At 38.4% G+C, this 21,889-nt stretch overlaps 2 protein-coding genes across 4 annotated transcripts in view; one reads left to right on the forward strand and one right to left on the reverse strand.

Annotated features, from left to right (window-relative positions):
• Positions 1–505: 505 nt before the first annotated feature.
• LOC117299282 (farnesyl pyrophosphate synthase-like) lies at positions 506–11,690 on the reverse strand. 3 transcript variants are annotated; one of them, XM_033782768.1, is made up of 10 exons: positions 11,337–11,690; positions 9,891–10,023; positions 8,996–9,136; positions 8,508–8,588; positions 6,475–6,597; positions 5,861–5,949; positions 5,156–5,228; positions 4,010–4,087; positions 2,915–3,049; positions 506–1,795 (listed from the first exon to the last, which is right to left on the reverse strand). In XM_033782768.1, the coding sequence occupies exons 1-10, from the start codon at positions 11,564–11,566 to the stop codon at positions 1,595–1,597; spliced, it is 1,284 nt and encodes a 427-aa protein (XP_033638659.1). In that variant the 5' UTR covers positions 11,567–11,690; the 3' UTR covers positions 506–1,594. The 3 variants fall into 3 exon arrangements, with proteins under 3 accessions (XP_033638659.1, XP_033638661.1, XP_033638660.1); XM_033782770.1 differs by lacking the exon at positions 11,337–11,690 and adding an exon at positions 11,248–11,334; XM_033782769.1 differs by lacking the exon at positions 11,337–11,690 and adding an exon at positions 10,866–11,189.
• Positions 10,041–21,889, forward strand: part of LOC117299281 (transforming growth factor-beta receptor-associated protein 1-like) — a 34,632-nt gene continuing 22,783 nt past the window's right edge. The window contains exons 1-13 of the mRNA XM_033782767.1: positions 10,041–10,060; positions 12,143–12,236; positions 14,280–14,332; positions 14,891–14,984; positions 15,524–15,622; positions 16,039–16,068; positions 16,458–16,514; positions 17,416–17,520; positions 19,455–19,589; positions 20,005–20,165; positions 20,760–20,892; positions 21,383–21,478; positions 21,664–21,768. Coding sequence (XP_033638658.1) covers positions 12,162–12,236; positions 14,280–14,332; positions 14,891–14,984; positions 15,524–15,622; positions 16,039–16,068; positions 16,458–16,514; positions 17,416–17,520; positions 19,455–19,589; positions 20,005–20,165; positions 20,760–20,892; positions 21,383–21,478; positions 21,664–21,768 — 1,143 coding nt within the window. The 5' untranslated portion in view covers positions 10,041–10,060; positions 12,143–12,161. The remainder of the gene's footprint in view (positions 10,061–12,142; positions 12,237–14,279; positions 14,333–14,890; positions 14,985–15,523; positions 15,623–16,038; positions 16,069–16,457; positions 16,515–17,415; positions 17,521–19,454; positions 19,590–20,004; positions 20,166–20,759; positions 20,893–21,382; positions 21,479–21,663; positions 21,769–21,889) is intronic.

Consider the following 21,889-nt stretch of genomic DNA (forward strand, 5'->3'; position numbering starts at 1 on the left):
GACTCCCATAAATGGCCGACCGTGTTAGTTCGCACAGTAAAAGGAAAACCACTCAATCTAGGCAAATATGTGTGGATCATTGTATTCTACTTTGACAACATCTTTCCAACCATATGCATTTTATAGCAAACGGTTACAAACCCTTTTTATAGACAAACTCGTCCGATCAAAGGCAACGTGTTCCTTTAAGTTAAGTTAATTTAAGTTTGAGTTCCTCTTTTTGATAAACACAAGACTTGCACTGTCTACACCAACATCCCAGAACAAACACACAAAGAAAATATATTCACTTTGTACTTACTTTTTAAAATATTCTCACCATTTTATATAGTTGTCATAATGTTAAACTCAAATAAAGACATTACGCCCAGCTACCAAAAGGTATTTTTGTTCCAACATAGGATTCTAGGAATTGACCCTTCCCATGAGACATGCTACACATTCACGCATGCGTACAGACCCTATTGGTTGGCATACGCCATAAAGTTGTGCACTAAGCAGATGAGCAAGCGTGTATGCGTCACGCAGCCATTAGCCGTGTACAAAACAGCGCGATGTTTCCTTATTTTTGCCAACCAAAAGTTAGTGATACGAACTACGTGCAACTTACATATTTCATGGGAAAGGTTCTATTGTAAGCATAGCCATTCTCGATGATATTTTTCAAACTCTGTATTTTTTATAAGTATATGGTGATGTCATTATGATGTCATACAAATTATAAGCCCGATTGCACATTCTCGTAAAGTTTTTTAGGACACTACCTCTTTGAAATTCTCCAAATTACCGGGGTCCAATTTCATAAAGCTGTTAACCCCCAAGTAAGATTGTGTGTTCACTGAAACAGAATATCGTTCTAACCCATGCGTATTTCACCATGATTTCTCAAGTAAGCTAGTAATTCAAGCAAGGCCCATCTTCATAGAGCTTAACCAATTTTGCTGGTAATATGAGCAGCAGTGTTGTAGTCAAGACCTCCAAGTCCGAGATCAAGGGGGTGACCTCCCCCCTCCCGTACTCGGTCTCGGACTGCAAAATTTCTCGGTCTCGGAGGGCTGGTCTCAGTCCGACACCGAGACACCGAGACCGGGTTTCGAGACCTACAACACTGATGAGCAGGGAACCAGTCACAAATTGTGCACATAACATGGCGCTTTTGCTGGTAACCCTTTTAATGTGAGCAAAATTGGTTTCGGTGCTTAGTAATCTGTTGTGCTCTATTAAACTTGTCAAAAGTCTGTAATCTTAAAAATACCACCGTATACTTTTATAAGATTAATTACTGATTTGTTGTTAATATTAAAGCTAATAATAAAATACCTTGAATACAGCAGATTTCGTGTCATGTACATGTCAATTCTTTTGTGAAGCCGTTGATGGTTAAATATGTTAGAAATGGCTCCCTCCGAAGTAAAACAAAGTTAGTGATAAAGAGGTAATTTCTCACTCAAATATTAAGCGAGTTCAGTCCCGAGGCCTATTTTGGCATCTGAACATGTTCTTATTTTGCTTGTTTAAAATTAATTTATGCACCAAAGGGTTAATACCAATCTTGGCTCTTTGTGAAATCGTCCCTGGGGCCATGACAGTCGTATTATTTCTGCCTCTTGTATATCTTTTTGGCATAAGCAATGAACATTTCTTTGGGTAGCTGTCCCATGTGTTTATCAATCAGCTGCTGGAGGTCGTTATAACTCTGCTCCTCATAGTTGCGGTAAACCGTTTCCAAGTTGAGGTCTTTGTATAAACTCTTTACCATGGCAACCTTTGCTGGGTTGTCAATGCCGTAGTTTTCCTAGAGTGACAAATAAAAAAGGTTTGTTTTTTTTAAGTTTGGGGTTAAAACATCCAAATACCAGTCCCAGCTCTGTCTGTCTAGTTTATTGTTACCACTGCTAAAATGTAAATCACTTCAAAGCTAGGTCTTAAAGCAATTATTGTTTTAAAAGAGTGTAGCAAAGTTGAGTCATCGGCAACGATGCCGCCCGATGTTTCCGAGTGTATGCTCTTGTCACCTTTTTATCAGGCCAAAGGATAAATCTGCACTGCTCTAATTCATCAACTCATTAATTCTTATATAAATTTTGGATTTAACCCATACACCGATGTGTGATAGCACGCATGTATACTTCCCCGAGTCCTGTGAAAAAATATCACAGGCTTATTACTCGGGTCGGATTTGAACCCACGACCCTTGCAATTCTAATGCAGTGTCTTCCCAACTAGACTACCGTTAAATAATTAATTCTTTATCATGGAAGCTGGCTTATTTCGGGACATTATGTAACTTGTGACTTGATTTGCTACAGGGGCCCTGTAAAAGTATGGGCCCAATTTCATAAAGCCGTTAAACAGAAAATATTGCTTGACAAATTTATTTTGCAACTCGAAAGATTAATATGGCTCCAGTCACAACATTAAATGTATATAGGATTTGAGGCATTGCATGGTGAGGTATCAATATATATTTGGTTTGCGGTAACACCATGTGTGTATCTACTTGCCAGGTAGAGTTGTTCTTAGGGAACTGTCTTGCTTTATTCTACTGCCGTGGAGTAGATAATCGGAGGGTCGGGAGACTTCTCAGTTCTGAAAAGAACTGTCCTGTTTATTAACTATTACCAGGGCGGATGGTTTAGAAATTAGACTGGACTACTACTGTAGCTTATAGGATCGTAATTAACTGTACTGCCGCGGAGTCAGTTCTGAAATTGGTCTCAACGTTTCGACTAGCTTGCTCTAGTCAATGTATTATGTAACTTTGGCTGGTAACCCGTTTCTGTTAAGCAATACTTGTCAGTGCTTAGCAAGTTTTTGTACATACTGGCTTGTCCAGATTGGATCGTAATTGTGCCCCAAGGTTTTGATTGGATAAATAGCTCCGACCCTACCATGCGAGAAAGGACTTACTTACCTCTAATACTTCGCGTTGTTCTTGAGTCGCTGCCTTAAGAGCTTGCACCACTAACCAACTGCATTTATTCTCCTCAATATCTGTTCCGATTTTGCCGATCACTTCTGGGTTGCCGTAGCAATCGAGGAAGTCATCCTGGTAAACGATTTGAAATAACAATCATTATTATTTGTGTTATTTTTTTTAATTTTATTTTTGTTAAATATGTACATGATTGAAACAAAATGATCAGCAGCATTAGCTGAAACGGTCACTAAACAATGGTTAGAATATATACATTTATGATTATCTTGGTTTTTTTACACGTAGGCGTGATAAATCTGTTCTTACTGTGAAAGAAAGGGAAGTTGTTTAATTCATTAAAGATTGATTTGTCCTCTTTTGGCATGAGCAATGATTATGAATTTGGTGTTTGATTTCGAAAGCTTACAGTGCTGGGGTCGATTTCACAAAGAGTTGAGACTCGTCCTAACTTAGGATTAATCTTAAGGTCGGCATGCTACAGTGCAGGGTTAGGACTCGTCCCAAGTCATAAGATAGTCTTAAGTTAGGAAGAGTTTTGTGAAATCGACGGCTGACGTATTAACTATTTGCCTTGGATGGGACGAAAAGCTGTTGGTCCAGTGTGTTGTGTAATGTACTTTCAGGAACCCAGTGCACTTATCGAAAAGAGAAGGGGTTCGTCCCAGTGTTCCTGGTTTGATTGGCAGCTTATTGCGCCACAGCACCTTGTAAACCATTACATGGTGCTATGTAATAGGAGTAGGTCTTATACTTCAAACATAGCCCCACAATAACTTGTAGGAAAAGTACTAAATGTTGAAGCGCCTTGACTGACACTGAGTGACGGATATGACTGCTAGTATATAAGCAGCCACTGTTAATATTATTAAGGCCGAGTCACACTGCAGCGATAAAGAAAACGATTACGATCACGATGCAAAGAGAACGCATTCTATTGGTTGAATTGCTCCACGCAGAATACTTGCACGCTCATTCCACCAATAGAGGGTGGCATTGTTTAATTTGATTGTTATTGTTTTTCGATATCGCTGCAGTGTGGCTGGCCCTTTATTAATTTGAAGCAAACTATACCTGGACCTGGAAAAAGTGGCCCATCTGCAGCAGGATTATCTTGGCGTTCTTATGCGACTCTTCATCCGATATTCCAACCTGTCAAATGATTAAAAATATATATAAAATGTTCTCTAGAATTTCTAAGTTCGTTGGTTCATACCTCACCCAAAACATATCAAGCCGGTGATTTTTTATCAACAGGACTCGGGAAGGTACCGAGTATACATGTACAGTGCTAACACATATCGATGCAAGGGTGAAAGCAGAATTAATATTCCTTATCCCTGCTGTAAATTTATGTAAAATTTTCCTACATGTAGCTGCCAAGCTATGTTCTGACTAGTCTGGTCTCTTGTCTTTATCCGCAAGGATAAAGTTTAGACACTGGTTGTACAGGTCGACCCTATGATTTTATTGGATGCAGTGATTCCATTGGCTATACGTGCAGTGAAATAAGCTTTCCATATCTGTGTTTTGAATGGTCCAAGGTGATGTTTGTCAGCTGCACTTTTGGTTGTCAGCATGCAGTGTGCATATAATTTGTATGCACATGTAAGTATGCATTTTTGTTTAAAGAGAGTGGACCCTATTGGTAATTGTCAAGACTAGCCTTCACAGTTGGTGTATCTCAACATATGCATAACATAACTAACCTGTGAAAATTTGAGCTCAATCGGTCATCAAAGTTGCGAGATAATAATGAATGAAGAAAACACTCTTGTCACACGAAGTTGTGTGCGTTTAGATGGTTGATTTCGAGACCTCAAGTTCTAAATCTGAGGTCTTGAAATCAAATTCGTGGAAAATTACTTCTCTCTCGAAAACTATTGCACTTCAGAGGGAGCCGTTTCTCACAACGTTTTATACCATCAACCTCTCCCCATTACTCGTCACCAAGAAAGGTTTTATGCTAATAATTATTTTGAGTAATTACCAATAGTGTCCACTGCCTTTAACATGTATCTAGGCCTACCTTTGAACGCAGGACTTGACTGCGAATCTCCATTTTAAATGAATGCGAGGTCATAGGTGCTTTTGTAAGGGGATTGACGTAGACTTAAGGCAGGTTTCTGGCGTAATTCACGAGCCTCAAAAGGTGTCGGCGAATGTTCAGGCTGTGTTTCAACTTGTTAGTCGGATTTGTGGAGAATGGTTTTCACTTACCATAAACATGGCCAGTGCCACCGGGAGGTAGAATGAATAGAATGCTGTCTTCCATTTCACTATTGCATCATATCTGTACAGGATTAAAATAAAAAATCAAAGTGCATTTTTCTCATGGTGGCAAATGCTGCGCTCATTTTCGGTACCTTGCATTATAAAAACAAAGATTTGCGGTAAATCTTTTGGTCTGCTGGTTTGAGGTAACACCATGTGTATTATCTTGTAAAAAAATCATCATTCCACACCATGTGTGTATCAACTTGCTTGGTAGATTCTGTTCTTTGGAAAACTTGTCTATTTTATCGTTGTGGTACCCACTGCCAAAACATAGGATTCGACCTGCCTCTAGCTACCTGGCAACCTCGGTAGTCTAGTTGGTAAGACACTGCTCTAGAATTGCAAGGGTCGTGGGTTCGAATCCCACCCGAGTAACATGCCTGTGATATTTTGTTCACAGGACTCGGGAAAGTACGGAGTATACAGTGCTAACACACATCGGTGTATGGGTAAAAACCAAAATTAAAACTTGTCTTGCATAATACTCTACTACCACAGAGTAGATTTATTTCAAGACACTTCTCAGTTCTGAAAAGAACTGTCTTGCTTTTTTAACTACTACCTGAGTGGAAGGTAGGAAATCAGCCGGGACTACTACTTCTGCTAAGAGGATGAAAGGGACTTCATGTTATTAACCTTAGCCAATACCTTTGTTGGGTGAATCTGTTGAGATCTTTGTTGCCCTCTGGGGATGTGATGAGGTCCAAGGACTGACCGATGACCGTCTGGTACGTGGTCTGATGGTTGGAAAAATTTACAGTGAAATCAGTTTGACCACAAAGACCCTCGTTTGGTACATTGTATTTGCAAATTTGTGTTAAAAGCATTAAACAACAACAAAAGCTTTAAAAAAATGGACTAGAATAACAAAAGAAAAAAAACACCATTGGTCCACAAATATGTGTGCTTGTATGCATAATAAAATGCTTCAGCTTAAGTCTTTCATTATTTAAGTGAAAAATTAACTCTTTCTCGAAAACTACGTCACTTTAGAGGGAGCCGTTTCTCACAATGTTGTATACCATCTACGGCTCTCCATTGCTCATTACCAAGTAATTTGTTTTTTGCTCACAATTATTTTGAGAAATTACCAAGAATAGCGTCTAGTGCTTCAAAAAAAATTCTGAGGGCCCAAAATATCAGAAATCAGATTAAGGTAGAAAGAGGATCAGGCCTGGCGCAAAAACAAGTAACAAAGAACTTATATTTTCAATGTACTTGAACTTTTTGAAAAAAGGAGGAGCAGAAATCTATTTTGTCACCTCGTGAAACATCTCCAGCACATTAACGTAATACAGTTCATTCGCCAGATGTTTCTTTAATAACTTGTAGATGGCGGTCTCAACGAAGAAGGAATCGTTTATGGCATCCATACCAACATTTGACTGCAAGTTCAAAAATGAAAAGAACAAAAACATCTTGCTGATATATCAAATCTCCTTTTGTCTTCTCTAACTCGATAACAGTTAATGTGAATCAATAATATTTATAGATTACTATGACAAAGGTTGTGGGTTTGAGTCCCACCCGAGTAATGTAAAGAAATTCCCTGGTACAGTGTATAGCAGAGCAAGATGCTCTGCAAAATGTCTCAGTTGCTACTAAAAACTCGTTATTCACTACTCATTATTAGCATTCAACGTGCACAACACTTTCCAGTCTAAATGTTTTGCTATGTAGGAAACATTTCCCTGATTTGAAGATTTTTTTCACAGGACTGGGGGGAGAGTACTGAGTATACATGTACAGTGTTTTTTAAGTCTCTGCTTTTCTGAACTTTAAAGGCAGTGGACACTATTGGTAATTACTCAAAATAATTATTAACATAAAACCTTTTTTGGTGACAAGTAATGGGGAGAGGTTTGTGTAATAAAACATTGTGAGAAACAGCTCCCTCTGAAGTGCCATAGTTTTGGAGAAAGAAGTAATTTTCCACGAATTTGATTTCGAGACCTCAAGTTTAGAACTTGAGGTCTCGAAATCAACCATCTAAACGCACACAACTTCGTGTGACAAGAGTGTTTTCTTCATTCATTATTATCTCGCAACTTTGATGACCGATTGAGCTCAAATTTTCACAGGTTTGTCAGTTTATGCATATGTTGAGATACACCAACTGTGAATGGTGAAGGCTAGTCTTTGACAATTACCAATAGTGTCCACTGTCTTTAATAATTATGGCTTCTTTTTTGTGTTTTAATATTGTCAATGTCATGTAATTAAAATGTAGTAAAACCCAAATAATTTTTTTTATCCCTGATGCAATTTTAACATTGTTAATGCAAAGGTGCTATTTGCAACTTTTAAAGGGAAGGTACATGTTTGGTAATTACTCAAAACAAATATTAACTTAAAAACTGACTTGGTAACGAGCATTGGAGAGCTGTTGATAGTATAAATCTTTGTAAGAAACGGCTCCCTCTGAAGTAGCATAGATTTTGAGAATCAGGTAATTTCACACTAAAATAATAAAAGACTTCTAGCCAGAAGTCTTTTATTCCTATCTGAAAGCACACACATTCGTCCAACAAGGGTGTTTTTTCTCACATTATTTTCTCGCAACTTCGATGACCAATTTAGCTCAAATTTTCACAGGCTTTTTATTTTATGCTTATGTTGGGATACACCAAGTGAGAAGACTGGTCTTTGACAATTACCAAACGTGTACCTTCCCTTTAAAGATAATCTATAAATACAAATCAAACTTCAACTACCAACTGATAACACACAGAAACAAGCAGTACAAGGGTCAAGTTGGCCCTACTTCAGACTACTAAAACTGAACATTTATTTGTAGGTTATTGTTCTTTGTGGGGCCAAAGATCTAATTTTGACTATGCAATTCTGAAAATAGGCAAATTTATCAAGAATGAAACAATAGAAATAATCTAGGAAAGTTTCAGCTGAACTAAGTGTCGTCGTTTATTCAGCTGTAACTTTTATTACAGGCATGCAACTTTTTAGCTGATCAGCTGATTTCCTCATTTTTCTTTTCACTACAGTGCCATAGAAAACTGAAAGACACTGTACTATTAAAAGTGAAGTGTGATTGACCATTTCCTCTTTATTTTGCAATAAGAAAGTTTTATGTCTGTTACTATTAGGTGACTTTAATTATATTTTTCTTTTTTAAGTTTGTCTATAAGCCAGCATTACATTGACAAAAACCAATCTATGGCCTTACATGTACCTTAAGTGTGAGGTAAGACACTGTAATAATTGTTGACTTTAAAAATTAATGTTTAATGGTTTTGATCGATCGATCGTCTCAATTTTGGAAAAAATGAATTCTTACTTTACGGAACCAGCATGGCTGTCCTCTTCTCGTTTTGGACTGGTCCATTATATCATCGGCAATCAGAAAGTACGCTTGAAGCTGAAACAAAAAAATCAGTAATTGGGGCAGGTCAAAAATTGTTTTAACATTTTTAGAAACCATTTATAAAATTTTGCTATGGCAATAAGAAGAATTTATAAGGAAAAGATTAGGAAAAGTTTATTTTTACAGATTGTCAACAACAATTCTCAAATTCTTCTAAAGACGATCAGAGCATACTGATCAAAACTCTTATCAAAACATTGAGTCCTTAACCACTGGTTCTTTTCGGAACCAACACTACTCAAAAAAGAGATATTCACATGACAATAGAGCGCTTGTTAATTAACCTTTACAGAACTTTTGAGTGTCATTTGTTTGTTTAGAAAACAAAATCGCCAATCCCGGTAAACTTCTTTTTGACTCGTGCTGTACTTCCACCATACAAAGTTTGAAATCCTACTCACCCATTCTACACACCAGCCAAGAACCATTGCTTTATGTAAGTTCTCATCAGTCATCTGGGACGGTTTCGCAAGATGTCTGAAGGACGCGACGGTCGTTAGACCACGATTCCTCTTGCCGTGCGGGACATTGTAGGCCAACATCTGTGAAGAAATTAAAACAAATATAATTATAAGATTATTGTGAATTCAAGGCATCCATCTGAAATCCAAGAGCATTGGACTCAGGTGGTGAAGTCATCGGGATGTGGGTTCAAGTCCCGGTCAAGACACTTGTGTCCTTGAGCAAGACACTTAACCATTGCTTCTCCCCACCCAGGGGTGAAATGGTTACATGTGAGGGCAGAGATGGGTTATGTGAATGATCAGCTTGGAGTGCGGAAACTCGCAGCACCGGCTGTATACTCCTCAGTGAGCTGAGATGGTTTGAAGCCAGTGAACAGGGGTAATAATGTCAGAAGCGCTTCGAGGCTGTGATAAAGCGCTACATAAAAATTGACTATTATTATTATTGTCAATTTGTCAATCACCCATTGTCATCTCAGTCACCATCATCACAACCAATGGTCGTATAACTGTCACTGTGATCTAAATCAATTTTATATCAATCATTGTCATTGTTGTCATCTGAAATTATCGTCATTGTCATCTTGGCCTTGTTATCTTATCGTAAACATTGCCATCTCAGTCACCATCATCAGCTTTGTCACTGTAGTTGCGATAACGCAACCCTCCTCCTGACGGCGAAGCCGGGGGGTTACGACCTATTTCGAAACGCAGTTGCCGTCGGGAGGAGGGTTATGTTTGAGCAACTATGTCATTGTCATTGTCACCCTTTCTTAATCAATGTTGTTTCAATCATTATAAGTCTCCTTCTAAGAATGAAAATTTGTCCTACCTTTTCAAACCTAAGTGCAGCATCTCTAATTTCAGGATTACTCTCATCGTCTCCAACGATGTCTTTGACCAATTCTTGGAAGACGTCACCAAACCTCTCCGCATCCATAGCTGTGTTACTGGCCATCATGAAACTGCATCAAAGATGAGTCAAGAAAAGAAAAAGGAACGGTGAGCTGTTGATAATAAAACATTGTGAGAAACGACTCCCTCTATTTGAATCTAAAAAAACACTTCTGAAAGCACACATATTTGTTTGTGCAATAAGGGTGATTTTTCTATCCATTATCTTCTTTTCACTTTGATGATCAATTGAGCAAATTTTTTACAGATTGGTTATTTTTAAAAGCATATAAGTTGGGATGGATGGACTTTGAAAATTACCAAACGTGTCCAGTGCCTTTAAAAGAAGCATTTAGAACCAACAGTTACCAAGTCCTTGTCCACTACTGCTTAAATACTAATAACAGCACTTCCTGTTCTTCTACCAGCAATAAAAATTATATATTCCAAACACACGTGTAAAGCTTTTTGGCACTGGAGTACTTAACACTCAGGATTCCTTATACCTGCACTTTTTATTTGATGAATATAGGCTAGGTCGGTTTGCTTGCTTTAAATTTTGTTAGTATTTAGTAATATGCAGGTATGCAACGTAAGATCATTTCCTTCCTCCATGATAAAATCAATGACTGGGGTATTTTCCATGATATCTATATCGGTAAAAACCCTCCTTATTCATTCGATGATCAAAACTTCTGAACTCGTAGGAAGGTTTTCATGAAAAAGACACCCCCCCCCCCCCCCCCCCACGAACGAGGAAAAATAATAAAACATGACAAAATTATAAATAAAAAAAAACATAAATACAAAATATCCTGTTAAATTTATTTTACAAAATCTCAAACCTGTAGAAAAAAAATGATTTGAAGGATACATCAATGCCATGGGAAGTAATTGGACTTGGTGCACATACCAATCAAATAATCAAGAACACCTGTTTCAGTCAGTCAGTTGGACTGCGATCTTTTGAGACTGGGCTTCTCCCAAAGTCCAATCAGTGGGGGTCCAAGCCAAGCAGTACCACCCCACAAATAAATCACCAGGTTATGCCAGTCAGTGGTGTGGGAAAGTCCAGACTATCCACTTGCTTGGTTTTGGTGCTCACTGAGCTGAAGTAACAAGACGATTCCCGATGTATGACCAGCCCACCAACTGCTCAACAATGACCCTGGAGGAGCACGCTCATGCAGTCATATGCTGATCACGCTGCGCTTGCTACTTCTTAGTAAAAGCTGCACAATCATGCATATTTATAACCACAGACTAGCTATATAAATAAAACTAAAAATAGCCACCTCTTTCATTTAGCATTATTACCAACGGCGCCAATCTCCTTAATCTTGGATGTTTTCAGAACCACATTTTCTCTCCTGATCTCACTTACCGGTATTGTCCAATTTTTATATTGATATTTCCCGACCTATTACGATAAACACCGTGATTGATGACTGACGTACACCGACCCGCCTTCCTGATTGGACATGCCGTGGATGGGACGATATTCACCCACGACCGTGAAGAGACAGCTCCGCCTCCAAAAAATCGTCCCGTTAAAAACCCCGAATCCAAAATAAACCGCAAGTTTCGACCCAGCATCGAAGTAATTTGGGTCATATGTAGTTTTGTTCTCTGTCTGTTGATGAAATTATCTTGACCGATTAAAGCTCTTTTGAAGATGAATCAAATAGAAAACGGAAGTGTTTTCGACAGCTATAATTTTCTGGATAATGTGCAACGGGGGCAGCCATCTTTAAATTATATATTCATTTATTCAACTTTACTGAATATAGGCGGGGCTACCGACACTTTAGGGCCTTTTCGAAACTGAGCATATTTGGCTTCAGCTTCGCGGTTTAAGGTTCAAGAATGTCAAGGTTAACTTATTTTCCCAAAGTATCAAAACAAGATTTGAATTCCTCAGATTATCAGCTATTTGGAAAACGTCCGTTATCCCTCGTTCGGGGTTTTTAGAACAAAAAACGATTGAGCCACCATTAAGACATTTCGAAAAGACATTGAAGCCGCTTTTTATTGCAAAAGCTGACGACGAACTGACAAATGAGGGCGCTAGACGTAATTAGTTAACGAGAATCATGAAAACAGAAAAACCAGTGTTACTGTTACACACAAGTGGGCGGAAAAGTTTACCCTAATTTTACGCCTTTTTATTTTGTCTCGTGTATGTTGCAGTTCCTTATGAGTTTCTGAGATGAGTGTGAAGGCATTTGAACTGGTTCCAGCCATTGAAAGGCTGAAATTATTGGGAGAAAAGGCCAGAACAGCAGTAAGTTTTTACACTTGCTTTTACGGATAACTTTCCGTATGGCGCCACCACTTTTTCACTCATTTTTACAAAAAGGGATATATCAATCAGGTAAATTAGATACTATATTATTTTATTTCGAATGAAAAAGTGGTGGCGCCATATGGAAACTTTTCCAATTTTAATTTTGTGTGTGTGTGATAATCGCTGATGTTTTAATTTTCATTCATTCAATTTTTCAATCATGGAATTCATATTATCATAAAAAATGGATAACTTTCCGTATGGCGCCACCACCTTTTCACTCATTTTTACAAAAAGGGATATCTCATTGAGGTAAATTAGATACTATATTATTTCATATCGAATGAAAAAGTGGTGGCGCCATGCGGAAACTTTTCCGTTGTGATAACGTAACCCTCCTGCCGACGGCGTAGCCGGAGGGTTACGAATCATTCGCAATCGTTTCAGGGCGAAATATTTTAGTCAACAGATTTGCTCATTTTTTACCACTTTCAAAAATCATGACACAAATTCTATGAACATGAACTTAATTCCAATGTCTAATGAATAACATTCAAAAGCACAATTGAGAAAATATTTTGAAAAAAAGGACAAAAACTTACCAGATCCCGGGAGCGAAACAGTCACAAATTTCCCAGGTTCTATTTTTGAACCTGTCGCTGGTTACCAAGCGCTGACCCCAAGCGCTGAACCCAACCGCAGGTACCAGCCAATTGAATTGACGACCTGCCGACCGAGCCGCAGCCGAGTTTGACTAAACCATTCTGTAAAAGGGGTGTTACAATGGGTGCAGCTGCAGTGCGGCAGTGCGCTAGTGAGTGAACAGCGGTTATATTAGTAAACAGACAGCGCACACGCCTTGCCGTACTGCCTTATAACACCCCTTTTACAGAATGGTTTAGTCCAACAGCAATGAACATCGGGAAGTCACAAAATGGCGAAGCGACAGGTTCAAAATAGAACCTGGGAAATTTGCATGACTGTTTCGCTCCGGGATTTGGTAAGTTTTTGTACTTTTTTTCAAAATACTTTCTCAATGGTGTTTTGAATGTTATTCATTAGATATTGAGGATTAAGGTCGTGTTCATAGAATTTGTGTCATGATTTTCGGAAGGGGTAAAAATTGAGCAAATCTGTTGACTAGCTGTCAAAATTGTACGTGTTTGACCATTTCGCCCTGCACAGATTGCGTGTGACTCGTAACCCTCCGGCTCCGCCGTCGCAGGAGGGTTACGTTATCGCAACTAGTTTTGGGGGACTTTTGTACCATTTTATAAGTATTTAATTTAATTTAGTTAAAATTTTACATTTTACTTTTTTTTTAGTTAAAAACTTAAACTTTTAATTATTCCCCTACCAAGTAAAAATAGTAAACATAAAATTAATATTAATATGTAATGGTTATAGGTATTCATGGCATGGGGTTTAGCCCCCGGATCATTCGTTGAAACTAAATAGACATCCACAGAGGTACTTTATCTTATTTTTGGAGCAAGCTCCACACGCACTTTTGTGGATACGACGTCCCAGCATGGCAAGAGATTCTGCCCTCCAGAGATTCTGTCCCTTCATTTGGAGAACTATGTGTGTACAAACTTCTCTTTTGATTACCCCCTCTTTTGAATCAACCTCCACCAGCCCAGATTTACATGTAGTTCCGATATGTGTCATCTCCAGCCAGGGGTCAGATTCCTCTGTGACATTAGTCTTGGTTCCAAGACCATTGGTGTTGCGCGGTCACACACAACCAACGTACGCACGATAAAAACTGTACACGATTTTATTGAACGAACATTAGCGGGCGCCCTTATTATGTCTGTATCAAGCGCCTGCTAACGTTCGTCAATACAATCGTGTACAGTTTTTGCCGTGCGTAGATCGGAACGTTGGTTGTGTGTGACCGCCCAACACCAATGGTCTTGGAACCAAGACGACTGTGACATCAGCGCGATAGAATACAAAACCAGGGTGTATTATTCTTATTTAACATATTTTTAATGACAGATGAAGACCAATTGCTGAACTTGTTTATTTTGACAGATTGAGTGCATTGAATGCTGTGGGAAGAACCTGTACATCGGCACAAGTGACTGGTAAGTTTCTGTGATGATTCCATTGCCAAGAAGAGCTTTATGAAGGCTTAAATTGGTCGTACTTGGGCACCATCTGGAGCTGTCGTGGACTACATGCTGAACAGGCTTCGCCAATAGCAGAATAGATGCAGGGCTTGGGTTTACAGTCAGAAAGTCTGCAATATTGGCATTATAAAAATGATGTTTTGTAAAAAAAAAAAAAAATGCAGGCTGTTTACTTTGCTGATAACACAAAGGCAGTTGCCACGGTTACCACGGTTACCACAGTTGCCACGGTGGCGGTTGCCTCCGTGCTCCTAGTCATCGTCTTAGTGTGCCTTGAAAACGTCTTAGTGTGCCTTGAAAACGTCTTAGTGTGCCTTGAAAACGTCTTAGTGTGCCTTGAAAACGTCTTAGTGTGCCTTGAAAACGTCTTAGTGTGCCTTGAAAACGTCTTAGTGTGCCTTGATAATTTCATGGAGCTCCTTTCAAGCACTAAAGTTGCTAGTATTGGATGTGGTTCTTTGATTCTAGCCAAGATTAGCAAGTTAACTTTCACTGCTGTTTCCTTTGTTTCAGTTTTGTGATCCATTTCTTAGTAGAGGAGAAAACGCTTCCAAATGGGAAGATTACGTATACCAGTGAGAAGCAGTCACACAAATACCTAGCAGTGGTGAGAAAACAAGTCACTCTTACCCCCCCCCCCCTCCCCCTTTGGTAATAGTCAAAGACCAGTGTACTCTTTTAGTGTATCCCAATTTCCAACATATGCATAAAATAACAAATCTGTGAAAATTGGTCATGGAAGTTGTAAGAGAATCATTGAAGAACAAAAACACGCTTTTTGCACAAAGATCTGTGCTTTCGGACGTCGAATAAAAGGCTTCAGGTCCAAAGTATTTTAATAATTGAGTGATAAATAACCGTTTTTTCAAAAACTACGTTACTTCGGAGGGAGCTGTTTCTCACAAGGTTTCACACTATCAATAACTCTCTAATGCTCGTCACCAAGTAAAATTTCAAGCTAGATTTTGAGTAATTACCAAACATGTCCAGTGCCCTCCAAAGAAGCATTTAGAACCAAAACTTTGTCACTACAGTTTGGTGTTAACAATAACCATTATGAGTAATTACCAATAGTGTGCAGTTCCTTTAAGTGACAAACAATTCTACCATTTTGACGATTCTTTGAAACCTCATTTTATTTTTCAGAAAAAGCCAATCCAGCAGCTGAAGGCAGCTTCAGCACTGACAAGAATCTTAGTGCTTTGTGACAATGTCTTGACCCTCTTGAATATGTTTAACCTGGAGGTCAGTATGCAAACTATAAGGTCATATGCAAATGTTAAGTTTGTATGCTAAATGTAAGGTCGTATGCAAACTATAAGGTCGTATGCAAATTGCAATAATAATAATAACAACAACCGTATTAGTGTGCTTTACATTAGTGCCCTGGTCATTGGGTCAATAACATCCCTTTAGCCCTAATCTTTCTCAGCTCCCTGGGGAGTATACAGTCCCGAGCTGCAATGGCGCTCCGAAGGCTTTTTCATACACACGATCAACCTCTACCCATTAGGTTGTTTGTAATGCGCTTGTCAGGCACTTAACATGTAAAGATTGCGTGTATTTCATTGCAACACCTTTTAATTGAACCATGTTTTTATGTGGTTAACCTAAACTAAATACAGTTTGACATCCCTTATTTGATTTCTTCTATTTTTCAGCCTATACTGAGTGGAGCCAAGATCAAAGGGGTGAGTGTAAAAAACTTAGACGTAGATATTTGGTTTGCGGTAACACCATGGGTGTATCTACTTGCCAGGTAGAGTTTGTTCATTAGAGAACTATCTTTTTAATTTATACTACTGCAGAGTAGGTTTAGAAAGACAGTTCTCTAAGAACAAACTCTACCCATCAAGTAGATACACACATGGTGTTATCGCAAACCAAATATACATGTATATTGATACCTCACCATGCAATGCCTTAACTTCTATGAATGTAGACATGTTTAATAATTATTCAGGGCAATTTGGAGGTAACCCACTGCAGGCCTTGGAAGTTTAACATTTAGGTTTCCTTGAAGGTTATTTTCTTAAATGTTGCCTATTACATTTTTTTAATTTTTTTATTTGTTGTTTAGGTTACAGCTTTCTGTGTCAACAACAATCCAAGATCAAGCAATCCATTCAGTCTGGAGGTAATCAATAATTAATTTGTCAATAACAGTAATCAATTGTCAATAATCAATAATCATAAACAATATAGTCAATATAACTGATATATTGTGTGTATCTAACCCAAAGTCAAGTAACAGAATTTTCAATAACAAATATTCAATATAATTGTGTCTACTCCAAGATCAAGCAATCCATTCAGTCAGGCGGTAATCAATAATCAATTGTCAATAACCAAAATTCTATTATTGTAAACAAAATAATCAATATAACTATAAGTTGTAACCCTGTTTCAGCCCAAGGATTAGGTGGCAACATGTCTCTGGTGGCAGTTGATTCTGTTAACTGTAGCCCTCAACCTGGAGTGACCCTCTGGCCTTGTGATTTTCAGCGATCTGTATATAAAACATAAAAGATAAAATATAAAGCTTTTTACAAAACTATTATGAAAATCTCTTTTCTAAAAAATTGAGTGAAAATTCACTTTTCTCCACTAAAATATGTCTGGGCTTAGATGGAGAGCGTTCCCTAAAATCGTGAATAAATTCACGAAGGCCACGCTAACCTCTGGAGACCGTTTTTCAAGATGGTTTAAGAGAATTACATTTCCCTTACACCATGGTGAAAGAAAAATAGCTCCTTGTATTTCAGCTAAATCCTGCACTTAATTGAGATTTCACACTGGTTTCTCAGCGAATATTTACATTAAAGGAACTATAGTATAAATATAAATAGTAGACTTGCGGGTACAACCCTGTGTAAAATCTATTTGAGGGAGTGTTGGCTCTGAAAAGAGCCGGTGTGGTCTCGACATTTCGAACAGTATACTCTGCTCGTCTTCAGGAGAAAGACTTATTATAGTGATAGGTAATACCTTTAAATTTGAAGATTTTGTGTACTTTTTTCTTCATGGGGCCATCTTAGATTGCTGTAACTTCAAAACGGAAGCAGGTCCAAGTCTACACAGTCACTGAGGATAAATGTGTCCTCATCAAAGAGATATCCATTAGTGATATACCCGTTAACCTGGTAAGCGCATACAAATCTTGCTAAGCAGAAATGGGCTACTGTTATAACATTACATTTTTGCGACAAGTGTCTGCCAATTCTTTTGCTTACTGAATAAATTTTCCTCAGAGTTAATCCATCAAATTTCATAGAGCTTTTTGAGCAGAAATTATTTCTTAACAATTTCTGCTAAGCAAAGATAAGCAGAATACAAGTCACAGTCTATCTACATGTATTGGAAAATAGGTGCAACACAAAACTTAATTTGACCTACTTGTCGGAGCCTCTCTTTGTTTGTTTGTTTGAATGATCTTCCGGCTAAGGGAACTCGGCAAACTCACATAAGGGGATATAAACACCAAGCTGGAAGCAGCAAATCTCTCTCACACAAACATTGGTTTGACATCTATGATTATGAATTGCACAAATCAAGAAATTGTTATTCGGTTACTGGTAGACAATACTTATTTTAGTTTGTTTGCGGTTAGCTGAGGGATTCGAACCCACAACCTTGTAATTGCAAGTTCTGCAGTCTTACCACTGGACCATGGTTAGCTTGGTAGGATTCAAACCCACAACCTTGTGGTTGCGAGTCCTGCAGTGTAACCACTGAACCACAGTTAGCTTGGTAGGATTCGAACCCACAACTTTTTGATTGCAAGTCCTGCATTCTAACCACTGGACCATGGTTAGCACGTCTAGCTTGGTAGGATTCAAACCCATAACGTTGTGGTTGTGAGTCCTGCAGCCTAACCACTGAACCACAGTTCGCTTGGTAGGATTCGAACCCACAACTTTTTGATTGCAAGTCCTGCAGTCTAACCACTGGACCACAGTTAGCATAGCTAACTTGGTAGGATTCAAACCCACAACGTTGTGGTTGCGAGTCTTTCAGCCTAACCACTGAACCATAGTTCGCTTGGTAGGAATCGAACCCACAACTTTGTGACAGTTTTTAATACTAACTCACATCTCCTCTGTTTCGAAAATTGTTTCTCGCAAACAGGCGTTATGTCTAAGCTTCGTTCCTTTCTTCCCACACACACATTACTTTCTCCCTACAACACTCGTATTCTTCCCTATCTTAACTATTGTAATATTGTTTGGGCTCATTCAAGCACTAGCAAACTTCATTCTCTATTCTTAATCCAAAAAAGTGCTATCTGTAGCGCTTCTATGTCTCATCGTCGTGACCATACTGCGCCCTTGTTTGCTAACTTGAACACACTCACACTCAAGGATATCAACAAACTTCAAACAGGCATTTTCATGTTCAAATACACAACAAATCTTCTGCCCCACACTTTCTCCAATTACTTTCCTTCTGTCAGCAACACGCACCTTTATAACACACGATGTTGTAACAATCTTTATATCCCTTTTGCACGTACTTCTTACACAATGAACACTCTTCGCTATCATGGGCCCCGCCTCTGGAATTCAATTGATAGGCGAATTCGCTCGCAGTCCTCTGTTGGTCGATTCAAAGCCTCCTTCAAAAAACACATTGTCTCTCATTATGTAACATAGTTAAGATTCTGTCATTATTTTGGTTTAGTTCTATCGTCGTGGCCGTCTTGTGGTGTTTGGATTGTGGTTTGTGTTGTTTGTGGTTTGTTTGTTTGTTGGGGTGTTGTTTGGTTTAATTTGAGGTGTTAGTTTGAGGTGTTTGTTTGTCTTGTTGGGTGTTTGTTTTGCGTTTCGTTTATCCGTCTCGTTTTGATGTTATTGTTGTTACTATACGTATTGTTTTATAATTTAAATGATCTTATTACCTTCCTTTGTTTTGTAAAAGGCATCCCAGCTTACAAGCTTTGCTATAATGGGCCATGCCTCCATACAGTTTTCAGTCTTGTTAAATCCTATTGTTTGTATTTGTATATTGTGTTTGTATGGAAATAAATGTTGATTGATTGATTGATTGATTGATACATACATATGTCTTCTGTATTCAGAGTATGGATGCTTTCTGCATCTGTATAGCCACATCTAACGAGTACATCTTAGCTAACTACCATACCGGAGTGATAACGGATTTATTTCCCTATGACGCCGATCAGACATCCCCAGTTGTCAAAAGAGTTGGAAAGGTTGGTATGAAAAAGAAAAAAAATTGTGATTTATTAGACACTTTTTAAACTAAGAATCAGTATTATATACACCTGTTAAATGTACCTTAAATATTCATATTTTGTTAAAGTGGTAGATTTGATTGGTAGAAAAGGTAGCTTTGTATAATGAAATGTTCATATTTCATTCGCAAAAACATTTCAATGTAGAGATATTCAAACCCTTCTGATGAATATTCATAGGTAGTTGAAAGTGGTAGATCTGATTGGCTAATATTAAAGACACTGCTTCCTGCAATGAACATTCATATTTGCTTCACAGTCAAATGCCTCAATGCAAAGATGACCAAAACCTTCTGATGGTAATTCATATTTTGTTCAAATTGATATATCTTATTGGTAGAGAGAGTAATGAATATTCATATTTGCTTCTCAGGAGGAGTTTCTATTGGCTGGTCCAAGTTCTCTAGGGATGTTTGTCACCTCTGCTGGGATTTCACAACGCCCTCCCCTGAAATGGTCTGAGACAATCCGTGGCGTCAGTTATTTGTTTCCTTATGTGGTTGCCATGGACGACGAGTTCCTGACAGTCCACAGGTTTGTTGGCAAATTGATTTTTGCTATTCCTTAATAATAAACAAAAATTATGATAACAGTAGTGGCCTCTTATAAAGCTCATATCCATCACTCAGTGACACTGAAAGCGCTTCAACATTCAGTTTTTACCTACAAGGTATATAGAGCTATGTTTAGAAGTATGAGACCTATTCCTTTAAAGCACCATGTAATGGTTTACAAGGTGCTGTGGCGCAATATGCAGCCAATCGAACCAGGGAGATCGGAGTGCACCCCTTCTCTTTTGGGGTTCTTTCATTTGCATACACAGGACCTAACGGCTTCACATCCCATCCGAAGTACGCAGAAGAAATGGTTTAATGTCTTGCTAAGTTTCTATGGGATTTGAGGCATTGCATGGTGAGGTATTAATATTTATTTGCCTTGCGGTATGTGACACAAGTATCACAGTTGCACTCGACCCCACTCTCTGCTGGTCAGAAACACCAGAGCTTGAGTCCAAGCTAAGCTCAAAGTTGGAGCCTTTGTGCTATCTTTTAACTAAACTTGTGTGTCCGTCTGAAAATTTGAACCCACTTACTACTTTTAAGTGGACTCAACCTTTTTTGCCACTAGTGTGTTGGACCAGCAGCAGAAGCAGACTATTCCATTCCAAGGAGGGAGGATACTGGGTGACTTTGAGGGGAGGATATTTGTGTCGTCCAGCAAAGAGGTGTACGCTCTTGTGCCACTTCCAGTTGAAAAACAAGTAAGATCCTTTCTTGTTCATTTCTGTCATAATTATATTTTGCTGGACAATAATACTCTTAAAGACACTGGACACTTTTGGTAAATTTCAAAGACCAGTCTTCTCACTTGGTGTATCCCAACATACGCATAAAATAACTAACCTGTGAAATTTGAACTCAATTGGTCGTCGAAGTTGCGAGAGAATAAAGGAAGAAAAAAACACCCTTGTCGCACGAGTTGTGTGCGTTCAGATACTTGAATTTGAGACCTCAGCTGAGGTCTCAAATTCAATTCAAATATTTTACTGAGAAACTACTTCTTTCTCAAAAACTACGTTACTTGGAGGGATTTTACAATGTTCTGTACTATCTTCAGCTCTCCATTGCTCGTTTCCAAGTAATTTTTTATGCCAACAATTATTTTGAGAAATTACCAATAGCGTCCGGTGCCTTGAAGTGAACTTCTATAAAGTTGAGTTCATTTTTTGTTGTTTTTGTTTTTCATTTAAGATCCAAGCATTATTGAGCGATAAACGTGTTGAAGAGGCGTTGACGTTGGCCAAGAACGCCAAGAAACTAGGATTGGCAAAGGACAAATTCCAAAAGGTATGACTGTTTAGAAACTAGAATTCCGGATAACTGTTGAATTTGTTTGTATCCCAGTCAAGCTATTTGCTTGTGGATTTTTTTTCACAGAGCTCAGGAAAGTATGGAGTATACAATTCTTAATACACATCGGTGTAAGGGTCAACAACAAATTATTAAACTTTCTAAATATTTTCTCTCTCCAGCTTTACCAGAGAATTCAGCAGCAATCGGGTTTTATTGAGCTTTCCGAATTTCACTTCGACGAAGCTGGGCAGTTATTTAAAGATGGTCTACTAGATGTCAGAGAGGTATGCTGACTTCGGTACTTTCTTCTTTCGTCATTCATGTTGGTTGAGAATTCCTGCGGAGCCCATAAAGGATTTTTAAAATGCTTAATTTTGTTTCCTTGAAATGTTGAAATAATATTTC

This window comes from Asterias rubens, chromosome 14 (genome assembly GCF_902459465.1).
Source record: "Asterias rubens chromosome 14, eAstRub1.3, whole genome shotgun sequence".
In the NCBI taxonomy this organism is placed as follows: Eukaryota; Metazoa; Echinodermata; class Asteroidea; order Forcipulatida; family Asteriidae; genus Asterias; species Asterias rubens.